General features: G+C 40.7%; 1 protein-coding gene across 1 annotated transcript in view; it reads right to left on the bottom strand.

Moving 5' to 3' along the window:
* Nucleotides 1–12,305, bottom strand: part of sdhaf3 (succinate dehydrogenase complex assembly factor 3) — a 15,822-nt gene extending 3,517 nt beyond the window's left edge. Inside the window, exon 1 of the mRNA XM_023424911.2 lies at nucleotides 11,967–12,305. Within this exon, the coding sequence (XP_023280679.1) occupies nucleotides 11,967–12,143 (177 nt within the window). The 5' untranslated portion in view covers nucleotides 12,144–12,305. The remainder of the gene's footprint in view (nucleotides 1–11,966) is intronic.

Below are 12,305 nucleotides of genomic sequence, written 5' to 3'. Positions count from 1 at the left end.
TGTGTACAGAATTGAAAAAATGCGATGAGAGAAAGTTTAACAGCTATAAGGGTTTAAGAAAAACCTCAAAAACCACACTGAATTCGAGATTTGCAGACTTAAGAACAGCAGAGAGGATGTAAAAAACAAAATTTGAGAGAAGGGCTGATGATAGTATTAAAGAAAAGACTCGTGATCCCCAACAGTTTTGAACTGAAATTAAGACTGTGCCCCAGAAAGTCAAGGGAAATACCCATGGAGATAAAACTAGAGAACTGTTGCTCTGCTCTAAAGATTGAACTACAAAAGTGACTTGATAGGGAAAGGTGGCCGCGGTTTGCCATGAAACAGGAAGTCGCTGTAACTCAACTCCATTCTTCAATCTGCCCCAAATTTCACGTTTGATGACAGTCTCCCATTGACATCGGTGTGATAATATGAAGTCATAGTCACAGCGGCACCTACTGAAAACAGGAAGTACCCCTTGATAGCCATCATTTGATTTTAATAATAATAATAATACATTTTATTTGGCAGCGCCTTTCACAGCACTCAAGGACACTGTCTTTTCATGACATTTCCATCATTGGCTCTACGCTTGATATACAGGAACATATTGTGAGCTTGTTGCGTGGTCTCTGGCTTCACACAGTGGACACAGTTGCATTTATATAAATAGAAAAATGCAACAGAATGGTTAGAATGTACATTGCCCAATACACTCTGTTGTTGTATTAGGTGTGTGTCTATTTCCTGAAATATGAAATGAGATTGAAGTATTTTCAGCTCTGGATCAAAGTTGAAATAGATTCTCTAGGCCTGGACGCAGGGTCCATTAGAACAAAACACCATTAAAGCTCTCACCATGAGAATTTCTGTCTGCTCTGGGCCATCAGTCCAGCTCAGGTACCCATTCAAAGACCAAAGGTGGTTTTTACACCAGTGTATCACAGACAGCTTTGGCTTTGTGTTGTTTTGCTTTGGCTAGATGATGCAGCAATTGGACAGAAGCTGCGTTTCCCTAGAAATGTTCTCATTTGGAATACAGCCAGAGGTTTGGGTAACTATGACAAAAGCCCCATAGTCCCTGATTGGGACCAATTCAGATGGACTCTGGGTTTGAAAACAATGCATACTTGATATAGTGAGGTGTAATGAAAGTATCTGCCTCCTCTCCTGTGGCTTCACAGCTACTGCAATAACAAAGAGATCGCTCTGGATTTCAGCAGCAATCACCATCTACTTCATTAGGGAAATTACCTGCAGATGGGTGATTTACCATTCCCCTGCTCTGTTTAATTGTTCTGGGAAACATTGGCTCTCCCCCATACTGAAAAAAAAAAAATACTTGGCACACTCTCACAAAAGATTATTTTGGGAACTAGAGGACGAGTTGCAAATGTACTGATCCCATGTCAGCACATGAATATTAATTATATTAAATTACTCAAATTTACAGTCACTGTGGTCTAACTCTTATACTCAATATACCTTACATTGGGCCTATTTTACCTCCCATTGCACAGCAGGAGGTCCTAGGCGCACGGACGGTCCGACAGGACTGGCTGAGGTGGAAAATGAATGGGAGGGTGTGCTGATTATTAATTCACTCTTACCCAGGCATAGTGCTGGTCTCATTACTCTGAAACAGCTGTGGCAGTCAGTGACACATGACAGCTCAACAACTGAAAAGAAGCTGGATGACGCAGAGCGATACAACCTGAACACACAGCATCTTGAGTATGTGACCACATCAATCCAACGCCATTTCAGCTTCTGATTCTATCTCGTAAATACTCACATTATATCGGCAAATGTAACACAACATTTACAATGTAGTGCATTTCAAGAGTAACACACGAAACACAACTTTTGCTAAAAAATAAAGTTAGAGAGGAAGCAAAGACGTACGCGACAGATGAGCGGCTGTAATCTCCCACTGAAACATCAGAATACCAAGTGTCTAGTGTGTAGTATAGGGCTGTCCCAAACCATTATTCTTTAAACGATTAATCTAGAGATTATTTTTTCAATTATTCGACTAATCTAACGATTCTTTTTTATTATTTTCCAATTAGTCATTTAATATAACAATTTGCCCCGTCCAACATCTTGACTCGCTGCACCATGGTGTTTCCTCTTTATGTGCTCGTGCATGACTGTCGTGCTAGAGTGATATGCCAGATGCACTTTGCAGAGTCTGCAGACTACCGCACTGTCGGTGTCAAGATTAAAGTATTCCCAAACTCTGGAGGACCGTGTGCGAGGCTTTTTTGCCGCGTGTTGCTCCACACGCTCCGTCGTGCTGCTGGTAGACGCCGCCGTGTTTTTCAAATAGATTACACAGACGCAAATCATTCACGTATCAATGACTTCAATTACGTCACCGCGTTGTCCCAGTCCGTGCGCTGCGCTTGTATCCGGGTAAACCAAAGACGATAGATATAAACGGTCCCATTAGAAAGTTCCGGTTTTGTTCTATGAACATTTACCCTGTGTGGTTTTACACGACGCGTCGACACTAAAATTCCACGTCGAATAATTTTTATAATCGACAACGTCGATTACGTCGGATAATCGTCCCAGCCCTAGTGTAGTATTGTACGTATTGTATACTCTGTAGGAGCCTGGTGTCATTAGCACATGATTTAAAAGTAAACCCAGTGGCCATCTGTGTAATGGCACTGCACTCCGGTACTGCTCCAATCAGAGGCTGCTGGGAAGCCGGAGCAGCTCAGTAGACTGCCTGTAACAAGAAGTGTAGTCTTGATCCCCCTGGTCAGCATCCACACACGCTCCAGAAAACAGGTTCATACCCAGTCTGTTTGAAACAAAGTCTCTAAACCCAGAGACAATGAGCTAAGTTAACATAAGTTAACAACACTGCAGCTGTAAACACCCCGCAATTGAACCTGTTTTTTTTTTTTACCAGAAATTCCAACTCTGTGACGAGGCACTGGGCTGATCAGTGGTGGAAATATGATCAGTCAGTCAGTCAGTCAGTCAGTCAGTCAGTCAGTCAGTCCCCCCCCGTTGTGGTCCAGCCAAAAAGTGGCAGCAGAGTGACAAGGTGCCAGAAACATACATTTCATTTAGGGCTGCTGCGGTAGGATAACAGTAAATACACAGTAAACAGTGTATGTGATATAGACAGGTCTGTTGTCAGTGTAGAGAGATATTGTTGATGATGACTGCAGGTGGTGTTGGGTCAGATGACTGGAGAAGGCAGTGTGTGTGGCAGCCACCGCTGTGGCTCCAGCTCTGTAGACAGTAATGTTCAGGACAGACACTAGAACCTGCTGATATACGCTCAGTATTAGACGTTACTAATAAAAACTACTGACGCTCTGTTCTTGAACACTGTAATGCTATTTTATGTTATCTTGCATGATAACTGAATCAGTTAGCCGCATCAACATACTAACATTCCTGGCATCACAGCCACTGAACAGAGAGTTGACACTGATGACGGCTGACTGTAAATCTAGTCTAGTGTGGAACTTTTTTCAGTTCTCAGCAAAGCAATGCCGCTGTGTGTGAAGTGTGTGGGAGGACTGTGAGGTGCTGTGGCAACACCACAAACCTTGTTAAGCATCTGGGATTCAATCACAGTACAGACTCTGATGAGGTTATGCAGCAGTGGTCTGGAGAAGAGGAGAGGTGCTGCTTGGGTGAGACAGACTTCACTCAGTGTTTCAGGTACAGCGACAGAGAGAGAGAGAGAGAGAGAGAGAGAGAGAGAGAGAGAGAGAGAGAGAGAAGCCATTGGTAACATTCATCACTGTCACTGACTGTTGGGAAAGTGATTCACATCTGTCCCAGCCTCAGTTTGTGTGATGATGTTCCCAACATTCTTAAAACCATGTAATGCAGTTTCATTCAAAATGAAATAAATATGCTAGATAATTAAATAAATATGATAGATAGATAGATAGATAGACAGATAGACAGACAGACAGACGGACAGACAGACAGGCAGACAGACAGACAGATAGATGGTGGTTAAGGTTATGAAGGAAGTAATTAAATAAACAATTGCTACAATAACAAGCTCTATAAAGATCAGGCCTGCAACTGCATCAGTTGTATGATTATTGGATATTGTTTATTTGATTTATTTATTTTCAAAGCTGAAATGTTTTATTGTCAATATTCTGTATATTCTAATGACACTTGCGTATCCAAATACATACAGTAAATGATTTACTCTACAGGCATCAAACCTCATCTCATTAATGTAGGCCCACGGTTTAGACCCGGTCTACCTTGTTTCATTTCATTGTGACATTGGCAAAGGTATATGCTATCAGTGATGACTGTGCTACAATCTTTAACCCAATCAGGGTTTAAGGATCTAAAAAGCTTATAATAAATGTATGACGTAGACAGAGCTTCAGAAAGACGATCATCGACCAAACTGTTGCCAGTGGTGTTGCATTGTGGGTAGAAGAGTTCTGACAAGGCAGAAAAATATTTGGAATAAATAAACACAATATCTCTGGTTCTGCTTTTTGATTGGACCGCAACAGGGCCAGCCATATAACAACAGATGTCACTGACTGACTGATGATATTTCCGATCCGCAGCCTACTGAGCTGCTCTGGTTTCCCGGCTGCTCTGTAACTGCAGGGGAGAGGACGAACACTTCCAATACACTGAGCCTCATCTCCATCTCAGCAAATAAACTACATTCATTATGTGTACTAAAGGAGACAGAGGAATAACAAAACATAAGACACACTGAGCAGAGAGAGCAGGAGAGAGGGAGAGAGAGAGAGAAGTCATTGGTAACAAGGCTTTGTACTAATGACTATGACAAACTCTACATGTGAAACAGAGGGAGTTAGATATAAAGACCTGCCTCTAATAAAAGTCTGTTACGTTCTGGAGTTGAAGTAACTAAAGACTTAACTGTTGTGGATCCAGACAGAGGCTGTGCTCTGTGTGAGAGACTAAATAAGAAAGATATTGTGTCTCTTCTAACTTTCTCTGAGTGATCATGTTACAGTAAATCCAGCTGAAATCACAGCTCAGTCTTTGTCTTTCACTTACGTATTTTTTGTGATTTTGTCAGATGATGTCACAGTTATAAAATCAGGATTTGACCATAGGTCCAGACATATACTAGGTTTAGTCCTAGCCTTGTTTTAATTTGAAGAAGTCCAATATCAAATCCTCTTATTGAACCTGATTAAGTTTTGCTTTGATCATTTGCAAATGACTAAAGTTTAAATAACTACAATTCCAAGATTCAGTTTAGATCTGTGACCAACTGTTGTTAGGTGAGAAGCCAGAAAAATTTCAGTTTTTAGTGGTATATAGACTGATTATTCTGACACATTATGGAGGTCCTGACACACAACCACAAACTTGCTGGGCTCCAAATATTGGTTTGATCTGCATTCATAGTTGGACTGGGACTCCCTTACATTTAATGTGCTGCAATCAGCTGATTAGTCCTCTGGAGAGGAGTCATGGCATTTACCAACAGACAGATGTTTCAGTGCATCTGTTATAGAACTCACATTCAATAGCTACAACTACAGGACAAATATCAATGAGGGATATATCGTATTACTTACACACACACACACACACACACACACACACACACACACACACACGATCAGGCACACCAGAGACACACACTCACACACAGCCATCAGCAGCCAGGCTCTATCTCACCTCTAGATCAGGTCTTTTATTCTCACAAACTGACACACACAGGTATCATGACGAGGAAGTGGCGGGTCAGCAGTCTGCTGCTAATGAGACTGAACTTAAACGCACACACAAACACCTACACACCGGGCATTTCTCTGGCATCTGAATCATAGCTGCAAGATGATTGAGACAGAGGCTGCAGTCCGCAAGTCTGGATGCTGATATGTGATACGAGCGATGTGGGAAGCGAGACAGAAGACTGTGGCATGTTGATATGTTGATCTACAAGATTAAAATAAGTTTGTATGTACTGTGTCAGAAACTGGCACATAACCACTGCACAAGAGCGATGTGTAATCACATTCGGCACAGGCATGAGGACGTGCTGGTGTTAGCACTGCTAATGTTAGCCACACTTAACAAAGCAGTATGACAATGTTTACCAGCAGGCGCCATTATTAGCTCAGTGTTTTCTTACTTTTAGACAAATCAAGGGGTCTAAATTTGAGCTTACGTTTGAACAGGGAAATTAGACAACATCCCTATTACTCAGCTTACTTTGTGTGCAAAGCTAGGTCTAAATATTATTTTCACAAATCTATTTAAATGGTAGTTTACAATCTATTATAAACACTTACTGTATAACATAATCTAGTACAACACTACCACTGAGGCCGACAAAATCAGCATCTTTGTACCACAGTCCGAGCAAAACCGAACATTATTAGTGAGGTGATTTATTTCAAGGTTCTTTTTGATTGTGGAGGATTTTCTTTTGTCTGGATACTTTCTGACTGACTCACATTTCAAGTGGATTTGCTAATGCTGTTGCATCTTTGTTAAACTTAATAATCATATAGTATAAAGGTAGATGTCCATGGGTTCTTTGATTATAAAGCAGGTTTAGGTTCTATATTAACAATGTAGAAGTATCAAGATGGTTTTTGGTTTTTAAAACCACAATTATATTTTCTTATGTATCAACACTTCAAATAAAACACAATATGGAGCTTTGACTGTTAAAATCAGTTTGATGAAATCTTACTGCTAAAAAGAAGTTTGCTGAAGTTAACTGAAATGTTCATCCTGGGTTTTGACTAAAACGTCCAGAGTTTTGTCGACTAAAAACGTAATGTACGTAACGTAAATACCTAATGTAGATGGTTCATGCACGATGTTACCATGCAACAAACTTAAGAAAGTAAAGGAAGCACGATGTTCACTGTGATGGCTCACCAGTCTCTCAAGTCTGTGCCAGTTGATTTTCTTGCTCTGTTCACAGCTGGCCAGAATGCTGTCGGCCATGTTTTACCTATTGTATGCACAGTGTTAGAGTCATGTGGTGGTCTGAAGAATTTCCAATGGCTTTTAAACAACGTCAAGAGAACACTGAAAAGAGAAAACGCAACATCAACATCTTGATAACACTGTACCACGTTAATAAGTCATGGATCAGTATTAGATCTTCGTATACCAGGTATTTATTTATTACCATTTATAATTAACAAAGAATTGACTAAATATTAAGCATAATATTAATTTTGAAAACGCGCCACCTGCTGGCCAAAGATGATCATATCTGTGCGGCAGAATCAGCAGTAGGCTCAACCTTTCTGACCATTTCAAAGTGACCTATCCTGACAGCATCAGAAATACCTCCATACCAGGACAGGTGGGGCTTGGACTAATATCAGGTCTTGTTAACAGTTGAATTGGAGATATGTGACTCATCTTTACCTCAGGGTCAAAATGTCTGAAAGTGTCTGAGGACAACAAATACCTCTACCTCCGGGTTAAAACCTCTACAGTACCGCTGGCCTAACAATAACTATTATAACAGCAGCTACAACATTTACACAGTGACCTTTTACAGTACAACACAATTCTAATTATTAGTTAAATTTATGGACATCTACCTCTATCAGACTCTTAATGTTACCCTTGCTGTTTTCTAAGGCTGCTCCGCCATCATGTGGTGTTGGACTGATATTACACTCAAAGATAACATTACTGATGACAGGAAAAGCTGTGTTTAGTGCAGTGTTTAGTGTTTTATAACAAGGTGAGACACCTATAAAATTTCTTATCTTCCACTTTAACAAATTCAACACATTTAACAAACACAAAACATAGACACGATGATGGTACATACTGTACCATCATTAGTACTCCACCCACAAAACTAAACCAAGCCAAATAAGATTATAATTGGAAAAGTTACTGAAGCACTATTGGATGCGCAAGGATGATCGATTTGATGTGGGTCAAATGTTTTCTTCTTCTATGCTGTGGTCTGCTGCAGCAGCATCTCCACTGCTGACATTAAAAGGCCGAACAGGCTGATCAAGAAGGCCAGCTCTGTTCTGGGATGACCCCTCCTCCCAGTGGAGATATTGGGCGACAGGAGGATGATGGCTAAGCTATCATTCTTGTTGGAGAACATCTCCCACCCCGTGCAGGACTGACAGCACCGAGCAGCTCCTTCAGCAACAGGCTGCTGCTGTCAGGTTGTACAGCAATTATTACTATAACCTGCCATACTTCTTACTCGTCCCTCAGCTTTGAGAAAACCCTGACAAATTATCTATCAAAACACGTGTTCAATCTGGAATGGTGTGCCATGACTTTCTTAGCGATTCGAGTAACCATGGCAATGTAAATGGCAATAAACAGTGAAAAATTAAATATAGAAAATGAATGAAGCGATGCCGTGAAAACGGCCAAACCCACTCCTCTTTGGACCCACACTGCTTCGTCGTACTTAAACATGAAAACATGGTTGGAACTTTAAACTGGTTAAGAGACTTAAGACTTTTTTGGATTAAACTGTTATTTTAATAGCTATTACAGTTTTTACAAAATCACAGTTCACATTTCATGTCATTTCCAGATAGTTTCAGATTTTATAATGGGTGTGTAGTGCACGGACTGTGGGAGAGTTGCCATCCCTGAAAATTGTCTCGGAAAGAAACAAAAATCTACTGATGTCTTGGGACACCAGTAGTGAAGAAAGCTTTCTGATTTCACTTGTAGTTTTCTCCCTGTGATCCAATTTTCTATGCAAAGTTTCATCTCCACCATGTGGACTCACCACCAAGAGTCTCAGACAGGTAAGAAGAGCTTACTGGAGGCTCTGTGGTAGTAAGGTTAACTAGTTTCTACCAACACACACACACAAAAACATACAGCAATGCTTTCAGGTACTACGAGGTGAACGCCACCGTCACATCCAGCCTCTGGCTACGATGCAGTGCTCCCTCACATGCAATTACACAAACACCCAACAGCATCTGACAGCTGATTGATATGAACCTAGCAGCTTGTGCACCAAGAAGCAAGCACGTTAAAAATTTCACCAGGAATTTTCTAGTTCAACATATTTTTTATATCTATTGTACATACCAGGTTTTTCCTGCGTAGAGAATTGGGAAGCGGCCGCCTCTGTCAAATTTAATGGGCGGTACTTCCTTTCTCGGTGGATTTGACGTTTGTAACTGCAATTGCAGCTGTTCGCCACTACGGCAATGTAGTGGCACTGTATCGTAATCCATTGTAATACTAACGCGACCTGGTTTTGCAGCTCTTCAAATAGTTGAATAGGGTCGCCACCCGTCCCGCATAATATGGGATCATCCCGTATTTGAAAATAAAATGCTGCATCCGCCTCCTGACAAAATTCTAGTACTTGTTTTCTTGCTACTCCGTGGATTTGGATCAATACAGGACACAATTTGTCCCCATATTTTCGTTCATGTTATGTCCTCAAAGTGCTGTGAATAATGTAATGTCAAATAAAACCAAACCAGTTGCCACCTTCTTTCACATCTCGTTTATATCCAAGCACACCCAGCTTCTTGAAAAGTTTCCCTAAATTAACGTTACATCCAATCGTGTATGTTTTTTTTTCCAGAAATGCCTCAAATCACAGAGAGTTCGCGAGGAGGAGAATCACGAGGACAGGTGAAACAGTGCAGAGAACAGACATCTTTAGTTCTTCAATATGGAGAGAAAAGTAAATTCATGTTACTGAGGAGATACGGTTAATGTGTCAGGATTGACAGCAGGCCTGGTTTTCAGCCACAAGTGCAAGAGCAAGTCTTTAGGAGTGTATTAAAACTGACGTTCATTTATTTAAAACATCAACCCCCCCCCCCGTCTTAGGCTTAGTACCACCACCGCCTAATTTTTGCCTAGGAAAAACTCTGCATACTATATTGCTATACTATATTATATTTATCTACTATTCATCTTTTGTTAATTGTTAGTATTTGATGTTTTCATTTAGCATTTATTTTGTACTGTCCACATTGTTCCTGTAACGCTGCAAATTTCCCCACTTCGAGATTAACAAAGGACTATCTAATCTTATTTTATTTAATCTTATTTTATCTAAATAACGTCAGAGACAGTAGAGAAGCCGAGACGCTTCATTTCCGTTTATTTCCTGTATCTGTGTCACATGGGTTTCTCCACCTCCCCGCCCCTCTAGGAGACCAGCAGCAGGTCTGAGTATATTCATTCCAATGGGCGAAGTGAAGGAGATCACAGACTGTCAGATTCTTTCGCTACATAGTCGCCAAATTAAGTATTGGACCCAGTTTTCACAAGTCACACGTCTTCAGAACATTCTGACATCAAAATTCCATTTTTCAGATGAACAGATCAGGAGAAAATTACCTTTATTGGAGACCTGCCTCTGTCTCAGTGCCATACTCTCGCGAGATCTGTCAACTGCCGACATCATTTGCCAACCGATAACGAGATGTTTAGATGGACCAGAGTTATTTTTGGATTGACTTACTTATGTCTGAAACCATGGATTAAACTTTAAAACTTAAATAAAACTTGTTTTCTTTGCTTAACAACCGCTAAAACAGATAATTAGCCTATTAAACTGACATGACTTTGTACTGGGCTGATCAGATGTCGTTAGTAGATAAAAAACATCGGCAAAAAAGGCCCAAATTTGCCCGTGTTGTATCGTCTACTGCTGTATTCTTGTGGCAGGGATAAGTAATCCATCAGTTAGTGTTAGAAATGCCCGAGCTTCGTGCAGCAACAGGCTGTAATAACAAGAAAAACAGATGCGTCTTTTCTTTTCCCAAAGGATGCAGAGAGGTAAGTCTAGACAGGGATAGATTTTAATATTAGCTACTGTCACATTTCATGCCAGTTGCATTCGCTTGAGGGAGGGAGACTTTGGAGACTGGAACTGTGCCCCATTTCATACCACTGGTGCTGCCTGTAATGCGGTATCTTCTGTATAGAGGATCTTTGATAAAATCAAGAAAAGTCAGAACCCATTGTCTGATCGGCAGAGTGTGTGGGAGCTTCCACTGTACAGCGATCCTCCTCTTAGCGGCTGTTAAACCGACAAGCACCATTCGCTTCTGATATTCAGGGACCTGAAGTGAAGAAATGTCGTTCAGTTCCATCACCTGAGGCTCATAGACTTAAGACTGATTCCCACTGTGTGATTAATGAGATCATACACTGTTGATGCAGCAGTCATTACTGTAGGAACAAACTGTTTTAGCACATGATTCAGAATCAGACATAGTGACTGAACAACTCCACTGTTTAAATAATGACTATGTTTAGGCCAAATGAATAAAGTGGTATCGTGTCTCTCCACCTACATTTTACTCCTGACTCATGTAGACTTTAGCCGGAAACACTTCTTTACAAGTCAGTAACGTTTTAATCATTTCCAAACATTTTTTTCAGTAATCAGTGTAATACTATCCAAGAAAAGGCAATATTTATTATTTTATTTTACCATTGCTTCTGTCTTTCATCCTGACCACTGTGCAGATATGGTCAGCTAATGTATTTGTCAGGCTGTCACCACCACACACTTGACCTTTGTGTTGTGCATGTGCAAAACTCACATAAAGTCATTATGGATTCAGCTCCAGAATCTAAGCCCGAGGAAGAATCACCATGGAGACACTGAAGCAGTTATTGTTTACAAAACCAAAGCTGACAGTATTTTACTGTTTTGGTTTATGTTATGGCCAGTGAACAAGTTGGCACTATTTTTATTTTTCTTATTTTCAATTTGATCCTTTTTCTTCTTCTTCCAGTGTAAAGTAACTGGTAGCTTGCAAAGCTCTGCTTTTACAGTAACTTACCCAACACTGTTTATATATTTAAACTATTGACACAACCGTGTGTTAAATATAAATCCACAAAATACCACCTGAGTTACTCCATACACACACTTTGATTAAACTAATGAAGCTGAACTTTTCTACTTTCTTAAGTGAAAGTAGCGCCAGGTGTTGGTGCGTTCATGAATATTTTTATTTTTTCTGGTTTACCTGCCACTCCGTCATGAAGCTCTTCACCTCCTCGGATGACGCACTCTTGTGTCTCCTGAACTCGTCCTTCACGTACTGGTCCCCGAGGGCTCTTAGATCTATAGGCAGGAACCGGTGCAGGACCAGAATCCTCTTGTACAACGAGCGGACCGTGGAGACGTGAGCCGAGGCCGCCATTACGTAGTAACTCTAGTTTCTAACAGTCTACGTTTAAAACTGATGACTGGTGTCCTATTGCTCAAAAACAGCGACAGACATTACGGTGTGTGTGAAGCTAAAGACAGAATATCCTCAATGATAGTTATTCAACACATGTCCTTGTTTATTCCGGAAGTTAAC

This window comes from Seriola lalandi, unplaced genomic scaffold (genome assembly GCF_002814215.2).
Source record: "Seriola lalandi dorsalis isolate HSWRI2012SDOR001 ecotype SW California unplaced genomic scaffold, Sedor1 jcf7180002054760, whole genome shotgun sequence".
Taxonomy (NCBI): Eukaryota; Metazoa; Chordata; class Actinopteri; order Carangiformes; family Carangidae; genus Seriola; species Seriola lalandi.
This window is presented reverse-complemented; position numbering and strand designations above follow the sequence as displayed.